The following is a 22,258-nucleotide window of genomic DNA, read 5'->3' as shown; positions in this document are numbered from 1 at the left end:
TTAAAATGTACAGGAACAAACATAGAAAAAAAACATGTTAGACCTATGCAAAAAAAAAAATTATAACACTTTACTGAAGACCATAAGTAAGATTTAAATAAATAGGAAACTATACCATGGCATAAAGATGTCAAGTCTCCTGTAAGTCAATATCTAAATTTGGGGAAATTCCCATGAAATGGCCAATGAATTGACTCGATAAACTTATTCTAAAATTCATCTCTCAAAAGCATATCCAAATACGAACAGGAAGCTCTGGACGTAGGATGATGGTGACAGTTGACGGAAGGAAATATAAATGGTCGCCAAGCAGGAAAAGATGCTCAACTTGACTAATAATCAGAGAAATGCACAAGAAAAAACTAGATACCATTTTTTGCCCTTAAATACCTAAAAGATGATTTGAGGTGAGAGAAACAGAAGTGCACAGACCATGTTGGCAGGAGTTTCATTGGTCCAGTATTTTCCTAGGGAAGTCTGGGAGTAGTTATTAAAACGTTGCCTCTGCCTAAAACCCCCAACCAGCACAAAAAAGGCAACTTTCCAGAGATTGCTCCAGAAGCCATGCTCTCGAGTTTGATCAAAACTGTGCATGCGGCGCCGGCTCTGACAGCCAAACATTATAAACAATTCAAGCTCTCATGAACAAGAAGATAATTTTAAAAAGTATGACGCATAGCCCTGGCCGGGTAGCTCAGTTAGTCAGAGCATCATCCCACTATGCCACGGTTGCGGGTTTGATCCCCGATCAGGGCACACACAAGAATCAAACGATGAATAATACATAAATAAGTGAAACAACAAATCAGTGTTTCTCTTTCTCCTTTCCTCTCTCTCTCTCTCTAAAAGTCAATAAATTTAAAAAAATTTTAATTACGGCACTTTGTCTTAGGAAATAAATGTAGTAGTTTAAAAAGCAAATCAGTCTGTTCACACTCACACTGTAAGAACTCCAGGACACACCTGTTAAATATCAGAGAAAGATATAGACCGCTGTGTGCTGTGTAACACAGTTATATTCCAATCTTTGTGTGGTCATGCACATCTCTGTAATGGTAAATGCACAGAATAAAAACCAATGGTTAACTTACTGATGCGGATAGGACCAAGATCAGACATGTGGTAGAACCAAGGGGAAACACCTGCTCTTTCTGCGTGGTGGGAAATTACAAAGTGAAAATATAACCACAGATTACTTATGCAATTTCTAAAATTCCCCCCCCTACACACAAGTTAATGTGGCAATTTAAAAAAATCGTTAACTTCGTGTACAACATTCATTTAAAATGTGTTTCTCTTCACATATTTTTATTTTATAAGGACTTGAATGTGTTTCAACCTAATTAAAAATCATAAAAAAATATCTTAAATGTGGGGTGTGGTGACATAGCTATCTCCTGTCTGGTTTCTCCACGTAAGTTAAGGACCTCGGTCTCTCTGTTGTCACTACAAGAAAACGTCCCCTCAGCATTAAGGGGTATACAATCTCTAATTCTAAACAAACTTTTTTGTTAAATGGTCCTGCTGGATCCAAGGGTCCATCCAATGAAAGACCAGTATTACAAAACTCATCAAAAATCTTCTGGAAAGATTAGGGCTCCAGTGAAGAATCAGCCTTTTTGTCAATCGCGAACCTTACTTTCGGAGTCTTTTTCAAAAACTCTGCGTAGCTTCGCTCAGAAATGAACTTGAAAGCGCTCCACACCTCATGATAATGTCTTGGAAAGCGTCTGAAAATTGGAACCACCACAGCTTCCTGACAGACATATGATATTTGGTTATTTGAAAAGCCGTCAAAACAAGACGGGACATAGTCACATGCCCAAAGATTGAAATTTCTTGAAGCGTGTTGCCTTTTTTCTGGGGGGATCTTTTTACGTCCCAGGCCCTGGGGAAGAAACAAGAAGATTAGGAGAAAAATATTCAAGGTCACCAGTTCTGAAGTCTCCGGTAAAACCAGCCACGTGACAGTCTCCATTTAAATGCACAATACGACAACCCTTGTGAGAGGCATCCTTTACCAACCCGCTGAAGACTATAAATTAACACCCAGAACATGCTGGTGTCTTGTTACTGTTCTCAACGTCTCTCACTGCCGCCAGGGGACTGGACTTCTGGAGGCATGGACGGCAGAATCAGAGAGTCCGCAGGTAGAAATAGCCTATTAATCAGCCTGGACCCCCTGGGACCCGCAGTAGGTTCTCTGCCCCCGGGTAGCTCCTCAGAGTATTCTCCCTGCCCCCGGGTGCACCTCCAGCTTTCAGTGGGACAGGTGGTGGGAAGTCCGAAGAGGCTGGGTTCTCCCCATCCTGGAGGGTCTCCGAGAGGAAGACAGCTCTGTTCCACAGGCCTCTTCGTTAATTCCCAGCACCTTGCACATGGTCCTGAGAATGACCACGGATTCCACATGGTGCTTTTGATTGGGTCACCAGCAGGTGAAAACTAACAAGAAAACACCATGCCTCCACAAAAGACTAGAACAAAACAGACACTAGATTACGTATTTTACATTAGGAAAGCGAGGTTGTTTTTTTTCCCCAAGGCTCTGCATCATTCAGAGTAACATAAGGCACACTGAATAGGCCAATTTAAGGAGGGTTTAATAAAGAGACTGTTTGGATGGGGAAGATACAGTCTTTCTTAACACCAATGAAACATTTGTTAAAACGATTTATATATAAGATAACAGAGATAATCTTTATAATTACAAATAGAAATCACAGATTATATTCTATACATTTTTATCATAAACCATAGAACTAGAGATTAGCAAAACAAAAGGATGATCTTTAAAAATTCTAACCATGTAGAAAATTCAAAACATAGTTAAAAAAAGAAATTTTAAAAAGTTAAATAGATGATGACATCAGAGTAATGGCAGGGTAGGAAGTGATACCGATAAATCTCCCCCAAACCTCAACAAGATCTTCAACCAGAAACAGAAAAACCTATCCTTGGAGCTTCCAGATGTTTCGCAATACACCCAAAGGTATGATTGAGCGAAAAATTGGCTAAATATATAACCAAACCCCGAAGCAAATAGGGAGTAAGAAATGCTCTGCCTTCCTCACTAACCTAAACAAGGCGGTTTTCACTGGAAACTGAGCATATAGAAACTAAGGCGGGCAAAGGGGGTGAATAGATCCAGGCCGCGGCACAAATGGCCGAACCAGGCTGTGGCATGGAGATCCAAGCTGAGGAAAAACTGTTCCTGTGACAACCCGGGCAATACAGCTAACACTCACACCAAACCCAGACAAAGAAAGACAAGCGGGGCAGCCATTTTACCTGATCCCCTGGTCGGCGCATAGTAGGCGAGAGATTCCTTCCAAAGCCCCGGGAGGGTGCACCCGTGTTACTCCACAGAGAGGCAGAGTCAGAGGCCTTTGTGTGGGCCGAAAGCCTCCGGGCCGCCCCAGCACCTGGGGAGAGCCGCACACGGGGAGGGAGCGAGAGCTAATTCCAACACTGGAACTTTTCAGTGCGGGCGGGAGGTTTCATTCAGAGGGCAGGACTCTGGCCTCACATCCTGGTCTGCGCGCACGGAGAGTGGGCAGGAGACTCCTCCCAGCACCTCGGGAGTGGGAGCCTGTGTTGTCCCACGGAGGGGCAGAGTCGGGAGCCTTTGTGTGGGCCGAGGGCGGAGTCTCAGGCCGCCCCAGTGCCTTGAAAAAGCCGCACACGGGGACGGAGCGAGAGCCAATTCCAACACTGGAACTTTTCAGTGCGGGCGGGGGGTTTCACTCAGAGGGTGAGACTTCCGGTCTAACATCCTGGTCTGCGCGCACAGATAGTGAACAAGAGTTTCCTCCAAGCGCCCCAGGAGTGGGTGCCCGCCCGTGTTACCGGACAGAGTGGCAGAGCCAGAGGTCTTTGAGTAGGCGGTAGCCCTTATTTATGCTAGCGGCTCTGACTGACTGAGCCTTACCCAGAGCCCTGTGCTGAGTGGGAATAGAGTGGGGAGTTGCCAGCTCTTTGAGCCTCTTACTATCCAGGCAGAGGCAGCAGCAACCCCATAGCTGGATTCTCAGGCTACTAATTGAGGAAAGAAAGACTAGGAGAGAGGCTCCAGGAACACTGACTCTCTCACTGTCGGAGCCTATAAATGCTAATGAGCCTCGACTGCCAACGAGACTGAAGCACAATACATGACATCGCCATAGATAGAGACTTATCAACTGCAAACCTCTACCTGAGCGTGCCAAAGGGGCAGAACCCGGGGTACAGAGTCACCGACCAGGAAGAGGGAGAGAAAAGAAAAAGCAAGAAGATAACCTCTCAAAATCAGAATAATCTGCAGACTTTATAACCTATCCCATTTTATTATATTTGTTCGTTTGTTTCTCTTATCTTCATCCTTGATTTTTTTTTTCTTTTTTTTTTTCCTCCTCCAATTTGGTCGTTTAACTCTCTACTGGTCTTACTCTCTCCTCTCCTTGAACTACACTACCCATAAGTGTTACATCTCCCATTATCTTTTCTTTCCTCTTCCTTTCTCTCTACGAGGGTTGCACTCCAAAACCCTTAACTCTCTCTCTCTCTCTCTCTCTCTCCTCTTTTTTCTTTTTTCTTCTTTTAGTGGTTCCCTCTTTTTTTTCTCTCTCTCTCTTTCTTTTCTCCCTCTATATTAGTTTCTTCCTTTCTCCTTTACGTCTCCTCTCATTCAAACCTCAATAACAAACAAATTATTTTATCTGGGACTCAAACTTATGTTTGTGGCATTTTGGGGGGTTTTTACTTCACCTTTTTAACTCACTAGCAGTGCTCCCATCCCTGGCTCTCTATTTTATCAAGCTCTTGTTCCACTAAATACAATAGTAATTTTTTAATTTGTCCCCCCATTTTCCTGTTTCCTTCTTACTCCTCTCATCATAACTCTTAGTCAACCAACACCTAAATGCAAATCATTTTATTCTTGATCCAAATTTTTTCATTATTTGCTTTTTGTGGGTCCATACCCCCCCTTTTATATTTTTTATTTTATTATTATTTTTTTTTATTATTTTTTTTCTTGCCCCTTTATTACTTTTCCCCAATTCAGGCCCTCCATTACAGGCATTGTTTGTTCTATTAAATACAATATAATTCACAGTTCACCACAAGATTTTCTCAAGAAAGAGGGGAGAGGAGAGGAGAGGAAAAAAGGAGGGGGGGGAATAATTTCCTTTTTTAAAATTTTTATTTTATTTTATTTTTCTTTATTTCATTATTAATTTTTTTAAAAAAAAAAACAACTTTTTTCGATTTTTTATTTTTTTAACTTTTTATTTTTTATTAAATCTCATTAATACTATCAACAAAACCACCCTCAGATGCCATTAAGGAAGAGAAAATCGAATATCATGAATACAAAAGAAAGAGAGGTAACACAGATAGATGAGGAAAAATCTATGGAGAAAAAATTTAATATATTGGAAACCTTGGAGTTAAATGACAGAGAATTCAAGACAGAAATCCTAAAAATACTCAGAGATATACAAGAAAACACAGAAAGGCAATTTAGGGAGCTCAGAAAACAACTCAATGATCACAAAGAATATATGTCCAAGGAAATTGAAACTATAAAAACAAATCAAACAGAGATGAAAAACTCAATTCACGCGCTGAAAAACGAGGTAACAAGCTTGGCTAATAGAACAGGCCAGATAGAAGAGAGGATTAGTGAAATAGAAGACAAGCAACTTGAGGCACAACAGAGAGAGGAAGAAAGAGACTCAAAAATTTAAAAAAATGAGATAGCCCTACAAGAATTATCTGACTCCATCAGAAAGAATAACATAAGAATAATAGGTATATCAGAGGGAGAAGAGAGAGAAAATGGAATGGAGAACATACTCAAACAAATAATATATGAGAACTTCCCAAGCCTGTGGAAAGAACTAAAGCCTCAAATTCATGAAGCAAACAGAACTCCGAGTTTTCTTAACCCCAACAAACTTACTCCAAGGCACATCATAATGAAATTGGCACAAACCAACGGCAAAGAAAAAATTCTCAAGGCAGCCAGGGAAAAGAAGAATACAACATATAAAGGAAGGCCCATTAGATTATCATCAGATTTCTCAGCAGAAACTCTACAAGCTAGAAGAGAGTGGACCCCAATATTTAAAGTCCTGAAAGAGAGGAACTTTCAGCCATGAATACTATACCCATCAAAGCTATCCTTCAAATATGAAGGAGAAATAAAAACATTCACAGATACAGAAAAGATGAGGGAATTTATCATCAAAAAACCCCCACTCCAGGAATTACTAAAGGGGGTTCTCCAATCAGATACAAAGAACAAAAAAAAATAAAGCCACAAGTAAAAGCTCCAAGAAGAACACAATAAAACCAAATTTAAACTGTGACAACAACAAAACGAAAGGGGGGAGAGGATGGAGATTAACAGTAGCAAAGGATGATGGAGTGCAAAAGTACTCACAAAATAGTGCGCTACAATGACCAGGGTAGGAACCCTTTTCATTACCTAAAGGTAACCACCATTGAAAAAACCACCACAGAAGCACATGAGATAAAAAAGATAGCAACAGTAGAAAGATGTATGGAATACAACCAAATAAAAACAAAAGATAGAAAAACAAAAGAGAAGGATCAAACAAGACACAAAACTAACAGAAAGCAATCTATAAAATGGCAATAGGGAACTCACAAATATCAATAATTACACTAAATGTAAACGGATTAAACTCACCAATAAAAAGACACAGAGTAGCAGAATGGATTAAAAAAGAAAATCCAACTGTATGCTGCCTCCAGCAAACTCATCTAAGTAACAAGGATAAAAACAAATTCAAAGTGAAAGGCTGGAAAACAATACTCCAAGCAAATAGCATCCAAAAAAAAGCAGGCGTAGCAATATTCATATCTGATAATGCTGACTACAAGACAGCAAAAGTACTCAGAGACAAAAATGGCCATTTCATAATGGCTAAGGGGACACTGAATCAAGAAGACATAACAATTCTTAATATATATGCACCAAACCAAGGAGCACCAAAATATATAAGACAGCTACTTATTGACCTTAAAACAAAAACTGACAAAAATACAATCATATTTGGAGACCTCAATACACCGCTGACGGCTCTAGATTGGTCATCCAAACAGAGAATCAACAAAGATATAGTGGCCTTAAACAAAACACTAGAGCACCTGGATATGATAGTCATCTACAGGACATTTCATCCCAAAGTGACTGAGTATACATTTTTCTCCAGTGTACATGGATCATTCTCAAGAATTGACCATATGTTGCGCCACAAAAACAACATCAGCAAATTCAGAAAAATCGAAGTTGTACCAAGCATATTTTCTGATCATAAAGCCTTGAAACTAGAATTCAACTGCAAAAAAGAGGGAAAAAATCCCACAAAAATGTGGAAACTAAACAACATACTTTTAAAAAATGAATGGGTCAGAGAAGAAATAAGTGCAGAGATCAAAAGATATATACAGACTAATGAAAATGACAATACGACATAGCAGAATCTATGGGATGCAGCAAAAGCAGTGATAAGAGGGAAGTTCATATCACTTCAGGCATATATGAACAAACAAGAGAGAGCCCAAGTGAACCACTTAACTTCACACCTTAAGGAACTAGAAAAAGAAGAACAAAGACAACCCAAAACCAGCTGAAGAAAGGAGATAATAAAAATCAGAGCAGAAATAAATGAAATAGAGAACAGTAAAACTATAAAAAAATTAATAGAACAAAGAGCTGGTTCTTTGAAAAGATCAATAAAATTGACAAACCCTTGGCAAGACTTACCAAGGAAAAAAGAGAAAGAACTCATATAAACAAAATCCAAAATGAAAGAGGAGAAATCACCACGGACACCGTAGATATACAAAGAATTATTGTAGAATACTATGAAAAACTTTATGCCACTAAATTCAACAATCTAGAAGAAATGGATAAATTCCTAGAACAATACAACCTTCCTAGACTGAGTCAAGAAGAAGCAGAAAGCCTAAACAGACCTATTAGTAGAGAAGAAATAGAAAAAACCATTAAAAACCTCCCCAAAAATAAAAGTCCAGGCCCTGACGGCTATACCAGCGAATTTTATCAAACATTCAAAGAAGACTTGGTTCCTATTCTACTCAAAGTCTTCCAAAAAATTGAAGAAGAAGCAATACTTCCAAACATATTTTATGAGCCAACATAACCCTCATACCAAAACCAGGCAAGGATGGCACAAAAAAAGAAAACTACGGACCAATATCTCTAATGAATACAGATGCTAAAATACTAAACAAAATACTAGCAAATCGAATACAACAACATATTAAAAAAATAATACATCATGATCAAGTGGGATTCATCCCAGAATCTCAAGGATGGTTCAACATACGTAAAACGGTTAACGTAATACACCATATCAACAAAACAAAGAACAAAAACCACATGATCTTATCAATAGATGCAGAAAAGGCTTTCAATAAAATACAACACAATTTTATGTTTAAGACTCTCAACAAAATGGGTATAGAAGGAAAATACCTCAACATGATAAAGGCCATATATGATAAACCATCAGCTAACATCATATTAAATGGCACTAAACTGAAGGCTTTCCCCCTTAAATCAGGAACAAGACAGAGGTGTCCACTCTCTCCATTGTTATTTAATGTGGTACTAGAGGTTCTAGCCAGAGCAATCAGACAAGACAAATAAATAAAAGGCATCCATATCGGAAAAGAAGAAGTAAAGGTATCACTTTTTGCAGATGATATGATCCTATACATCGAAAACCCCAAAGAATCCACAAAAAGACTACTAGAAACAATAAGCCAATACAGTAAGGTGGCAGGATACAAAATTAACATACAAAAGTCCATAGCCTTTCTATATGCCAACAATGAAACAACTGAGAACGAACTCAAAAGAATAATCCCCTTCACAATTGCAACAAAAAAAATAAAATACTTAGGAATAAACATAACAAAGAATGTAAAGGACTTATATAATGAAAACTATAAACCATTGTTAAGAGAAATCGAGAAAGATATAATGAGATGGAAGAATATTCCTTGTTCTTGGTTAGGAAGAATAAATATAATCAATATACCCAAAGCAATATACAAATTTAATGCAATTCCCATCAAAATTCCAATGACATTTTTTAAAGAAATAGAGCAAAAAATCATCAGATTTATATGGAACTATAAAAAACCCCAAATAGCCAAAGCAATCCTAAAGAAAAAGAATGAAGCTGGGGGCATTACAATACCTGACTTCAAACTATATTATAGGGCCATGACAATCAAAACAGCATGGTATTGGCAGAAAAATAGACACTCAGACCAATGGAACAGAATAGAAAGTCCAGAAATAAAACCACATATATATAGTCAAATAATTTTTGATAAAGGGGCCAAGGAACATACAATGGAGAAAAGAAAGCCTCTTCAATAAATGGTGCTGGGAAAACTGGAAAGCCACATGCAAAAGAATGAAACTGGACTACAGTTTGTCCCCCTGTACTAAAATTAACTCAAAATGGATCAAAGATCTAAACATAAGACCTGAAACAATAAAGTACATAGAAGAAGACATAGGTACTAAACTCATGGACCTGGGTTTTAAAGAGCATTTTATGAATTTGACTCCAATGGCAAGAGAAGTGAAGGCAAAAATTAATGAATGGGACTACATCAGACTAAGAAGTTTTTGCTCAGCAAGAGAAACTGATAACAAAATAAACAGAAAGCCAACTAAATGGGAAATGATATTTTCAAACAACAGCTCAGATAAGGGCCTAATATCCAAAATAGACAAAGAACTCATAAAACTCAACAACAAACAAACAAACAATCCAATAAAAAAATGGGAAGAGGACATGAACAGACACTTCTCCCAGGAGGAAGTACAAATGGCCAACAGATATATGAAAAGATGCTCATCTTCTTTAGTTATTAGAGAAATGCAAATCAAAATTGCAATGAGATACCACCTCACACCTGTTCGATTAGCTGTTATTAGCAAGTCAGGTAACAGCAAATGTTGGAGAGGCTGTGGAGAAAAAGGAACCCTCATACACTGTTGGTGGGAATGTAAAGTAGTACAACCATTATGGAAGAAAGTATGGTGGTTCCTCAAAAAACTGAAAATAGAACTACCTTATGACCCAGCAATCCCTCTACTGGGTATATACCCCAAAAACTCAGAAACATTGATACGTAAAGACACATGCAGCTCCATGTTCATTGCAGCATTGTTCACAGTGGCCAGGACATGGAAACAACCAAAAAGCTCGTCAATAGACGACTGGATAAAGAAGATGTGGCACATATACACTATGGAATACTACTCAGCCATAAGAAATGATGACATCAGATCATTTACAGCAAAATGGTGGGATCTTGATAACATTATACAAAGTGAAATAAGTAAATCAGAAAAAACCAGGAACTGCATTATTCCATACGTAGGTGGGGCATAAAAGTGAAACTAAGAGACATTGATAAGAGTGTGGTGGTTACAGGGGGGAGGGGGGAAAGGGGGAGGGAAAGGGGGAGGGGGAGGGGCACAAAGAAAACTAGATAGAAGGTGACAGAGGACAATCTGACTTTGGGTGATGGGTATGCAACATAATTGAAAGACAAGATAACCTGGACTTGTTGATCTTTGAATATATGTAACCTGATTTATTGATGTCGCCCCATTAAAAAAATAAAATTATAATTAAAAAAAAAAAAAGTTAAATAATATACTATTTGGAAGCAAATAATGATGACACCCTACTTAGAAAACTAGGGTCTTTGGTCTCCGTTGGGTTACGAAAGCAATTATCTGGAGCCTATTTATGGTTTTAAAAATGTATTAACAAAAACAGTTGCAAGTATATGAACTAAACATTCAACTGAAAAAGATGAAAAAAAACCCAGCAAAGTGAGAATATTTTTTAAAATAACATACCAAAAAATTTGAAACGAAATACGCGATTTTAGGTAAACCCGTAGCAAAATCTCTATTCGAGAAAGTTTGAATAGATTAATAATCAAGGGAGAAAGTGAAAATATAGTGTAAAAAAACTTACCCTACCCCTGGCCGGTTGGCTCAGTGGTAGAGCGTCGGCCTGGCGTGCAGGAGTCCTGGGTTCGATTCCCGGCCAGGGCACACAGGAGAAGCGCCCATCTGCTTCTCCACCCCTCCCCCTCTCCTTCCTCTCTGTCTCTCTCTTCCCCTCCTGCAGCCAAGGCTCCACTGGAGCAAAGTTGGCCTGGGTGCTGAGGATGGCTCCATGGCCTCCACTTCAGGCACTAGAATGGCTCTGGTTGCAACAGAGCAACGCCCCAGATGGGCAGAGCATTGCCCCCTGGTGGGTGTGCCGGGTGGATCCCGGTCGGGCGCATGTGGGAATCTGTCTGACTGCCTCCCTGTTTCCAGCTTCAGAAAAATACAAAAAAAAAAAAAAACCAACAACAAAAAAAAAACTTACCCTAAAAGATATCAGTGCCCAATAATTTTATGGGAAATTCTATCAGTCATTAAGTGGAAAAATCTACACATTATACAAATTATTCCAGAAGGTAGAGAAATCTGGAAAGTTCCCAATGTTTTCTAAGAAACCAGCACACCTCTTAGACAATACATGTGGCTCAATCCTGTTTATTTCATTAAAAGACATACACCTATCTGTGTATGTTTGCACATGAATTGCAAAAAGTTCTCCAACTTTACTCACAAGAACATTATCAGTGAGTCATCAAGGTAAGATTGTGAGGAGGGAAAATGAGGGTGCAAATTTCATTTTTAATGTTATATAATTCTGTATTATATAAAAAATTTTAAAGGACATACATTACTTGGGTAGCTTTTTGTTTTGTTTAAGTGAGAGGAGGGGAGATAGACAGATTACTGCATGTGCCCCAACTGGGCTTCATCCAGCAACCCTGTCTGGGGCAGACGATCAGACCAACCAAGCCACTGGCTATGGGAGCGGAGGAGAGAGACAAGGGGGAGAGGGAGGGAAAGAGAAGTAAATGGTCACTTCTTATGTGTGCTCTGACTAGGGATCAAACCCAGGACATTTGCATGGTGGGCCGACACTCTATCCTCTGAGAAATCCAGCCAGAGCCCTACTTTGGTAGTTTAAAAAATCATTTTAAACCTCCGTTTAGAGAAGCAGGCAGAGTGGATATTCTGGTTCTATACTTAACACTCTGCAGAGGCCAAGCCGATCTTTTCAGTGAAACCATTTCAGTGTGGCTTAGCTCTCGTAGCCGAGAGAAACAGGGCAGCTTTGGGACAATTGTTTAACTTTGCTGGTTCTCAGTTTCCTCCCCTCTAAATTGGAGATGATAAGAGTAATGAACCGATAACGTAGTGTTGAGGAATAAATGAGATAATGTGGTAATAACATATGACATCTTCTTAATAAATGGTGGGTATTATTAACATGATCATGATCATCATTGTGGACTTTCAGATTCTGTAAGTATTCTCAGAGGTCACCTGATACAACCCTCTCCCTAGGAAATGTTAACCCTGCCCTGCCCAGTTCAATGGCCCCTAATCACATGTGCTATTGAGCACTTGAATTGTCAATATTCCAAATTCAGAGGTAGCATAAGTATAAAATACAAACTGGATTTAAAGACTTAAGGGGATGTAAAATATCTCATGAATAAATTTTAATTGACTACCTTTTAAAGTGATGATTTAGAGAATCATTGGATTAAATAAAATATATAAAAATTATTTTCATCTGTTTCTTTTGTACTTCATGGGGCTAACTAGAAAATTTTAAATGACATATATGGCTTGTAATGTCTTTCCATTGCACGGTACTGCCTGAAACCACCACTAACAAGTGGTGGTCAGGCTTAATTTTCCCTAATGACGAGTAATGGGCAGATAAAATATATTACGCTCTCTTTGTTAAAGATGGCGCTGCCCATGTAGGAGCCCGTCGCCCAGGTGATATTAGTTGCCTTTCTTGCTTGGAATGGGCGTGATTATATCAATGTGTGTTGTGGCGGGCTGTGGGCAGGCAGGATCCTTGTAGCCTGGGGCTTGGTTTTAGGACTAAGCCTTTCCCATTCTTTTTTATGTGGGGTGGTGCACTCTCATGAGGAATCCCATCATGCCTCTGATAAGTGACTTTGTATCAGAGACTTCTTTATTTGTATATTGGATTAAAGGTTTGGATTTATACACTATAAAGTGGGGCAGACTGGGAGCTTGCTCTCTCGGTTTCTGAGATTAGCATTAGAGAGGAGAGCAGAGAAAGGCCACATGGAGGAGAGGAGAAGCAGCCAAGATGGTGGAGTGCTGAGTGAGAAGCCAGTTTGTGCAGAGTTTGTGCAGGGAGAAGGAAGGAGATAGGGAACAGAGGTGAATAAGTCTGGTGAGCTAGAAACCTTTGATTCTAGGAAACTCAGATAAAGTCAGTAGCTTTGTGAGCACTGAATGAGTGGGTTTTGGAGCCCAGTGTGTGTTTTTACTTGCCCGCCGGGTGCAAGCTAGGATTAAAGATGATGGCTCACCAGTTCTTGGCTCCATTGTTTCATTACCATCTGTCTGAATCTAATGCGAACCTGCATGGGCCAGGCGGCTGTGATGGTGGCCATGGCTACTGGCTTTACAACGAGGAACTCACTACCTCTAGAGAAAAGACAACTCCAGTGACTAGGAAGTCCTTCTTAATAGTAGGTCAGCTCCCCATCCTTTGACCCCTCTTGGTGGGTTCTGGCTTTGCCAAGCAGATACCCCCACAGGCAATCCCTATGTGACCTCTTTACTAGAAAGCTCTCTAATGAGGCTATTTATAAATAGCCAGGACTTTAAGAAGCATGAGATGCACACACAAAAAATCAGAAAGCTGGTTCCGAGTTTGAGAGTTGTGTGCAACTTTGAACTTTGGGAGCTTCATGCTTTTTTTATTTGTTTGCTTTGCTTGTTTGTTTGTTTTTGTTAACCTGTTATGAAGCTTTCGTTTTGACCTTGTTCCAATTGACGTCGCAGAAAGTCAAGAACCCTGATGTCGCTCCCCATTTGATTAGCAAGTTGGACAGCAATACTCACGGAGTCAAAGTAGTATCCTGAATTCTGGAAGCTGTGCTGATTGTCATGTACAGAGAAGGGGAAGTTGTTATAGACCGCTTGCTGGGAGTGAAAAAGGGAGGGACATAAGGCACACATCAGAACCCCACCCCCACCCCATACCCCCACCTGCTCTCAGCACCAGCCTCTGGTGGAGTGGCAGGAGGGACAAAGTGACCCCTGAGTGAGGATGAGACCCATCGGCAGAGGTGGAGCACCCAGCACAGGAGCGGAAAGTCATAGGTGTGCACATCTGCTCAAGGCTTTGAACTCAACCTTGAGTCAGCGCAGCAGAAACCCATGCCTGTGTCTCCTGCAGGCCACGTCATGCCCCTGAGGCTGCTCGGGAACTGGGGGGGGGGGGCAGAACCTGCATGCTAAGGAACTGTGAGTGGTAACCAATGTGTGCTTCTTGTCCATGGACGAGCCTAACTTGATTGCCTGGACCGGAAGTAGCTCCTTGCAGAGAGTATCTGGGGTGTCCCACAGACTAGGGTTATCAGGTGGGGGATGTGAGCAGTGTGTAGGAGTCTGAGAACGGTAAATGAGCAGCCCCTCCCAAGGAAGAATGATCTGGCTCAAAATGGCAGGGGCACTGCCCCCCTTGGAGAGCTGTGGGAGCATATGGCCATGGCCAGCGACTGGACTCAACTCACCTTCTCCCGGACTTTGTAGATGGGTGGTAGCTTCCCTTCTATTTGCCGGCAGAAGTGTGGATTGTGGGCCTCCTTTAACATAGCGCCAGTGATAGATTCCGGTGTCTTCTGTGTCAGTCCGATGTCAGGGAACTGGAAGACAGCACACGCCTTGATTAAAAGCAGACATATCGGAGTCTTGGAGCCAAGGACCAGGGCTTCCTCCGTAAAATGATTAAAACGCAATTTGGGTGCTCCTGGCATGTGATGGAAATGGCATAATTTTTAAGTATTCTTTCCAAGACAAAAAATATTGTCATGGCCCAAGGCCATCACCGCCAGTTGTTTCAAGTTACAAGGCCACCCCTGCTGTGTCGCCAGAGTTGGGGAAATACTTCTACGGCCTGGTGAGGAGGGTGTGGCCCTCCGAGTGGGAGCTGATGTACACTGAGGAGATGAAGACCTGTCATTTGAGATCTTTCTGGTCCCAGCGCTCCCTGTGCTTGGGAACAAAGACCCACCCATGTTCATGGGGGTGAGCCAACCTCCTGCAGGGATGGGGTGGACCCTGAAACACAGGGGCATCGAGGAGGGAAGGGTCCCGGGTGACCCCCCACTGAGAATGTAGGGTGGTAAAGAGTGAGAAGATGATTGGGAGAAGGTGGGCTTTGTACCTCCGTATGAAAGGGAGGGAAGGAAACAGGGCAGGGTACAGGGAGGTGGTCCCTACAAGGGCCTCCGTCAACCTCACAGAGAGGTCTGGACACGGGATGGCTTCTCAGAGTCGTCCTGAGTTGGGGCGAGGGGACTGGGCCTTTGTGCACCTGTGTCCATCAGTCCGTGGGTGTGGGCTGCCCCAGGAAGAGGGGTGGCCTTGGGAGGCGGCTCTCTTCAGGTTGGACCAACCACCAGAGGCCACACTCGGCAGCTGGGGGAAGGAGCCCTTCGCTCCTAAGGTGGGGGGGGGGGGTGTAGGAGACACTTGATGGCCACAGCTCACCCCAATTTTATTTAAATAGCACCTCTTAACCCCCTCCCCCAACAAAGTGGGCTTTGAAGTAGGGTCTCTAAGAGAGATCTAAGAGGGGATACTAAAATGCAAACAGAAGAGAAGGCCCCAACGCTTGGTGAGACTTCCCACGAAGGGGGGAGGCCTGAAACCGTGCTTGGGTCACAGACTGCCCTCTCGTCCCGGTCTAGTCCCAGCTCACTCTCTCTTGTGAGGTGAGCTTCATGCAAGGGACATCGCTTTTCCAAGCCCCAATCTGTAAAACGGGAATAACAGCCTCTTCCTGATAGGGTCGATGTGATTAGAACAGAAAATGCGTGCACCCAGACAGTGCTCAGTAACTGTGAGCAGGGGCTACCTTTACCCACCGCTGTCCCCTCCCTGGTCCCCAAGCCCACAGCCATGGCCTCGGGTGGGCCCTGCTTCCTTCTCTTTTGGAATAGAATAATACCCAACAGCTGCCACTCTCTCTCATTCCTTCTCAAGTCACAAAAGAACTGTCTGTTCAGGTGGCTTATGCTTCCTGCGTACACAAGAGTGTGTTTAGGATGTTAGCATTTATTTATGTATAAAAGGGGGATGACATCATCCGTGCTGTGCACATGGTGGGTGTTTTTGGCGGCGGTGAGAAGGAACCAGCTAGAGGACACAGCGGTGGGAGACTTTTTAAACGCAGCACTGTGTGGGAGAAAGGAGGAAGCCGAATGAGGTCTATACACTCACCCACGTCTGTAAATAAAGAACCCGTGCACACAAAACAATACATAACTTGGCCAGAATATATCCAAATAGAAGAATTTTCATTAAACACATTTGAAAGGCTTCCTGTGGGGTGAGGCGAGTAGGTACGGGGACCAAAGGCAATGAAGAAAAAAAAAAAAACCCACGCAAATCAACGTGCCATCACGCACCAGGCTCTGGGGAGGGTGTGCAGGGAAGTGTGACAGGGCCCCCTTGGCGGAGGGAGTCAGGGAAGGAGGAAGGCTTTCTTTTCCACCATGCAAACGTGTCTTAACTAAATGCATTTATTATCTCATCTTGTTTCCCACAACAAGTATATTTGTTTCTGATTAGAGTTGTAATATGTACTGTGTTTAAAAAAAAGAAATTAAACAAGAAAGAAGAACATAAGAAAGTCAAATTAACCGAAATCAGGTCACCGTTTTTCCCCCCCTTAACTCTTCAATGACCCTGTTTTTTATAAGTCCCATTACGAATGGACACACATACATATGGATAATTTTGCATACATAGGACCGGATTTAAAATGTGATATCTAAAAAATTGTACATGCCTTTTTATTTAGCAGTCAGTGTTGGTTACTCTCTCCTTCCCCTCCCTGTCACCTCCCAACTGCCACCTCAGGTAAGACTATGCACAACTGCGTGCTCATATGATCGGGTGCAAACACTTGTCCCTGCAGAGGTAACTTACATTCCTATACAAAAAGCAAACCATATGCTACATACTGTTTTGCACCTTGCTTTTCTCACTGAACACATACCCTACAACATTTTTCAAAGTCAATCTCTGTGTGTAATTCACCCTGTATTATATATATATATATTTTTATGTTTTTAAACAGTTATATATTTTTAAGTAAATATAAGTAATACAAAGGGCCTCCGAACTCAGAACACCTCCCTCCACCGCTTCCACTCTGACTATGCTGACCCCTCTCCGGGAAGCGTGGACGGTCCGGCCACGGTGGACGCTGTTCCTTCCTCAGGAATGACCCCTCCTACCACCTCCGTGACAGCCGGCTTCAGTTCATTTGTATTCTGCGAGTCTGTGGGCTAAATTGCGGGTAAAAAGTGGCCCTCTAGCATTTTAATTTCACTCCTTTTAAAATATATACTTAATGGCTATACCATGACAACTGTGAAATAAACCCTTCTGTTAGATACTGTAACCGTGAAATACAGCTTTTTAACTCGTTGGCGGTGAAATTTTTGCTGCGTTCAATCACTCAATGACTGAAATACTAAATAGGGGAGGGGGGAGCGTGTAGAAAAGGATTTCCCTCACCTGGCAGCAGCCAGATTACAGACAGCTAGGTCAACTGTAAAATGACTTTCACTTGTGATGTGGCAATTACTACCTTTCCGACTGGGCCGCTGCCGACTCAAAGCCAACCGTTTTTTATTTTTTTCCAACTTGTCTAAGAGTTCCTTTGGAGAACTCGAGGGCAGGCACCGTTCTTTCCATGCTGTTAGGAGCCGGCAGCGGCAAGGATTTCCACACCAAAGACTCACGTCGCACTTGGACGGAGACACCGTCTGTCCAGCTGAAACCAGGTGCTGGGCACAGTCCTGACCTGGGGACAGGAGAGGAAGCATTCATCATGCTCACTTCCTCCCTTGGAATAGAACCCTGACTTCGTTTGGGTGGCAATGTAGCCAGTTAAAAATACCTTCCCAAAACTCCTTTGCAGCTAAATCGGCCATGTGACCCCATAAGATGACCCCCTCCCCATAGAAGTCGGTGGGGCGGGGCTCCTGGGAAAGGAAGAGTGAGGACCCAGGGCAAGGAAACAACCAAACAAAGCTGACGGCATCACGCACCCAGGCTCCCTGGAGGATGTGCAGGAGAGTCAGGGTCACCTCATACAGGGGGCGTCCCTAAAAAAGGGCAGACTTGGCTGACAGGTGTCTTCTGTCCAGTTGTCCTTTGATCTTGTCTTCCTTTCCCAGCCGGAGTCTGACAGCCCCACACAAAGGATGATTTGGTACCAGTCCGCAGAGAAAGAATAAATAATTTACATTATTTCCGTTTTATTTATATTTAAGTCTGAATGATGTTTTATTTTTTTTAAATGACCAGATTCCCTCTGTTACATCCGTCTAAGACTCACTCTTGACGCTTGTCTTGGTCACGTGATACATTTATCCGTCCCACCCTAAAGGCCAGTCCATGAAAATATTTTCTGACATTAAACCGGTCCGTGGCCCAAAAAACATTTGGGACCACTGCTCTAGAACATAGGTACCAGTCATGAACTGACAACCTCTGGATTTATGTTTACCTGAGAAATAAAAACCCCTTTTTGGTCAGCACTTCGTAATACTCAAACACAATTGTAACCCACGCCGCAGGCTTTAGAAAGAGGTGAAGCTACTTAGTCTGTGAAACTAAATGTTTTTCTCTTCATAACCGTTATGGAGTTCACACTATTGCCTATTTTGCTTTGGCTGCCGGGGAGCTCGAAGTCAAGTTTGATGCCCAAATGCTACCATGCAGGCCACATGGCCTGTATTGGCCTTGTATTCTAAAGTATATTCAAACTGATTCTGAATTTTTATTTTATGTATACTTTACTATTTTACTATGAAGATTTTCCATACTTTAAATTTGCCTGGAACGAAGCAGGGTGTATACGAAAGAATGTATATACGTGTGTGTGTGTGTGTGTGTGTGTGTGTGTGTGTGTGTGTGTGTCTATACTGACAAGGCTAGCACCTCACACGGTAGGTGTGAAGCAAATCGTTCTTGAAAACGGGAGAATCGCGGTGATCCCACCAGGTTTTATATGTGGCATCATAAGAGAGAGGCCTGAGGAAGAGTGTGAAACTGAGAAGGTCAAGTTTTCAAATGATCGGGATGGGGAAATGGTGCCTTTCTGGACTCTTCCTATTTCACAGTCCAGTGGGGTTTGGGGGTCAGACTGGGGGGGCCAACAGGAGTTTGTTCCGAGGTTTCTAGTGTAACGCCAATTCCTTGGAACAACTATTTTCTGAGAACGTCCGGAGCCCCAGAGTCTAATCCAGACACTGGGGGTGCAGTCAGCAAATAAACAGGATGAAGACCCCAGCTCCCACGAGGTGCACGTTCTAGCAGAGGGAGGGAGACAAGCCAGCCTCGTGACACAATAAATTCTATCGGTTGTTAGACGGTGGATGTTACTGGGGGAAAGCAGGGCAAGCGGCCGTTCCCGCCTAGTGCACGCTCACGGGGCGCCCCTGTGCTGAGTGTTTGCACACGCGTTACTTCGTTTCCTGCTCCCAGGAATGCTCTGAGGTTCCCATTTCACAGAGGAGACTGAGGCCAGGTGAAGGCACCTGCCACGTCATGCCACAGTATGCAGCAGAGCGGGCCCTGCCGTCGGGTCCACGCCCCTGGACTGCCGCGTGGCCTGGGAATGCTAAGAGGGCGCCGTCTTTCTTACCCATCTTCCGTCCTTGTCGACAGGCGGGTTGAAGCATCTCCCTTTGGGCATTTTCTGCAGGAACTGAGGGTGGCGGAGGTCGGCTCCCTCATCTCTCCATTGCCTCGGAAACTCTCCGCGTCTGGGAGCCACTCCTCATCCTGGTTCCTGATCTTCCATTCTCAGCCTCTGCCAGGATGGGACTTTGGAGAGTGCCCGCTGTTGTCATAGAAGCAAGCCAGCCCGTCACAATGGAGAAGGAGAGCGGGTCTTCTAAGCTCCCTGAGAGTTCCTGCCACCAGCTTCTGGCAGCTGCTGCTCCTCAGCGTATGAGTCAGGGAGCCAGCGGGTCCCAGCTGCGGATCCCCACACACAGGTCAGACTCGTGAGGGCCAGTCTTGAGATAGTGGGAAACTTTATTACCCTCTAAATCCTTCCATCGATAACATTTGGGTTGAATGTTCCCATGGTAATCATCTGCTACAACCTCTTAGCTTTCAGAAAAGTAAATTGAATCTGGGCTGGGGATGACCTTGCCCACATCGGTGGCATTGCTCTGCCCAAGACCTAGGCCTCCCTTGGTGCCCCTTCCATGGCCACCTCTGTGTCCCGCTCAGAGTCACTGTCCCAGAGGGACTTTCTCACAGCTCGCTCAGCTGACTGCCCACCACAGACGCCACAGGAAGTCCCTCGGGGGAGATTCTGAAATGCCAGCAGCTGTGCTAAACCAGACACTGCCGCGTGTTCCTCATTCATTCTTTTCCCGCGACCACCTTCGGTTCATTTATAAAGGAGGAAACAAGGGTCAATAGCCAGTGGATGGGACACGAGGTCTGGAGACAGCTCCAGAGCTCCCCACCCTCCCCCAAGGGCCACCTGACCTCCCCCAGGCTGCAGAGGTGGTCCAGAAAGCTGGCCTTCTCTCCGGCCTGGACACCCAGTCCCACCTCGCTTCTACTCAGTAATGTGCTGTCTGTGTCTCTTCCTTCCTCCTTTCGAATCGCTGGGTCTTAACAATCCTTCTGGCTTGTCTGTGTGAGGATGAAAAAGAAACATCTACAGGAGAATCTGTCCAGCTCTCTCTTTTGCTAAGAAAGTATGTCCTCATCCCCTCCCTCCCTGACCATTGACCCCGGTGTTCTACCGAGGGTTGCCGTGTTAGTGGCATAGGGCCTGCGCCTCCGCCAGTGCTGATGGGCGACAGAGGGGGCTCCTCCCGGATGTGATGCCTGGGGTAGAACAGTCCTCTTGCTACCTAATAAGGCTGAAAGTTGACAAACCCTCAGACATGAGGATCCCTCTGGCCTGCACCAGGCTGGCAGCCCCAGGGGGGCAGCAGTCGTCCTTGTTGCCCCAGAGGTGGCATCTGTGTTCCAGGCAGCAGGGGGGAGGGGAGGGAGCAGAGGGGAGAGGCAGTGTCCCAGTGAATGACACTGGGCCAGTCCCAGCCCCTTGGGTTATGACAGGCTCTTGTCATTGGCTCAGCTGCTTCCTTGTGAAGAAGATTCCCTGCACCTGCCATGTGGCCCTTTGCCTTGTAAGCCACGAGTTCGATGTGTGCTCAGTCCTGTTACATTCATTGTTCGGTATAACTTTCACAACAACCCCTAGAGATCTGCTGGTTATTTTCCTTTTGAGTGCCATTCCCAACGCCGATTTGTTCTGCACCCAGCCCCACCCCCAGCTCTGCATGCTGCAGGCTGGCCTGCGACGACTGTATCACCTGTTCCCTTACCCTTCGGCTTTGGTGGGGACATCCAACAGGAAGTGCCAATGGGAACTGAAAGGACAGGGTAAGAGAGGTCAAGGTGGTGTGCTGGTCAATGGTAATAATCAGCCCTCTACAGAAAAACACCTGTCGGATTTATAGTGGTGTTTGCCGATTTCCATGGTATAAACACTTCTGGCATGGTGGATTTTAATGGAGTTAGGGAGAGATATATACATAGGCTCCAATGCCCTCTTAGGTCAAAGACTTCCAGGCCACACTTTGGAAGGACAGGAAGGAGCTGTGTTCTTCCACCTACATTCTCTGCTCCGGTCAGCCAGCCCCTTCCCACAGCCAGCCGCTCCTGCTGCTGACAGCTCCCTCTCCCAGCCCCTTTGGACTATTATGCTCTTGCCAGTCCTTTGTCATCTGCAGTACCCCTGCCCACATCTCTGAGAGAGGACCCTTCAATAAACTCTCTTCTCTCTTGGTGTGGGCCACTGGGTTCCTGCTGGGACAGGGCCCAAACCGAGGCAAGTGTTAGTAATTATCTCTACGTACAGATGAGGAAACTGAGTCTCAGAGGAGGGACAGGACTCACCCACAGTCACACAGCCACTATGTGACAGAGCCCAAACTAGCAGTCAGCCAGAGGTCCTGAAGCCAAGTTCAAGGCCAGCATCAAACAAGCTTCCTTCGGCTGCAT

At 43.7% G+C, this 22,258-nt stretch overlaps 1 protein-coding gene across 1 annotated transcript; it reads right to left on the bottom strand.

Annotated features, from left to right (window-relative positions):
• Positions 1–1,591: 1,591 nt before the first annotated feature.
• Positions 1,592–19,916, bottom strand: TEX36 (testis expressed 36). The gene is made up of 4 exons (XM_066355795.1): positions 19,866–19,916; positions 14,713–14,844; positions 14,039–14,119; positions 1,592–1,888 (listed from the first exon to the last, which is right to left on the bottom strand). Exons 1-4 carry the CDS (start codon positions 19,914–19,916, stop codon positions 1,592–1,594), a joined length of 561 nt encoding a protein of 186 aa, XP_066211892.1.
• Between the last annotated feature and the right edge of the window lie 2,342 nt (positions 19,917–22,258).

This window comes from Saccopteryx leptura, chromosome 13 (genome assembly GCF_036850995.1).
Source record: "Saccopteryx leptura isolate mSacLep1 chromosome 13, mSacLep1_pri_phased_curated, whole genome shotgun sequence".
Taxonomy (NCBI): Eukaryota; Metazoa; Chordata; class Mammalia; order Chiroptera; family Emballonuridae; genus Saccopteryx; species Saccopteryx leptura.
This window is presented reverse-complemented; position numbering and strand designations above follow the sequence as displayed.

Excerpts from the sequence above, each read along its gene's own strand:
- TEX36 (XM_066355795.1), bottom strand. The coding sequence starts at position 19,916 with ATGCCCAAAGGGAGATGCTTCAACCCGCCTGTCGACAAGGACGGAAGA. Across the intron at positions 14,845-19,865 it reads TCGACAAGGACGGAAGATGG|TTCCCTGACATCGGACTGAC; the intron begins GTAAGAAAGACG and ends GCTGTCTTCCAG. Across the intron at positions 14,120-14,712 it reads TCTACAAAGTCCGGGAGAAG|CAAGCGGTCTATAACAACTT; the intron begins GTGAGTTGAGTC and ends TTTCACTCCCAG.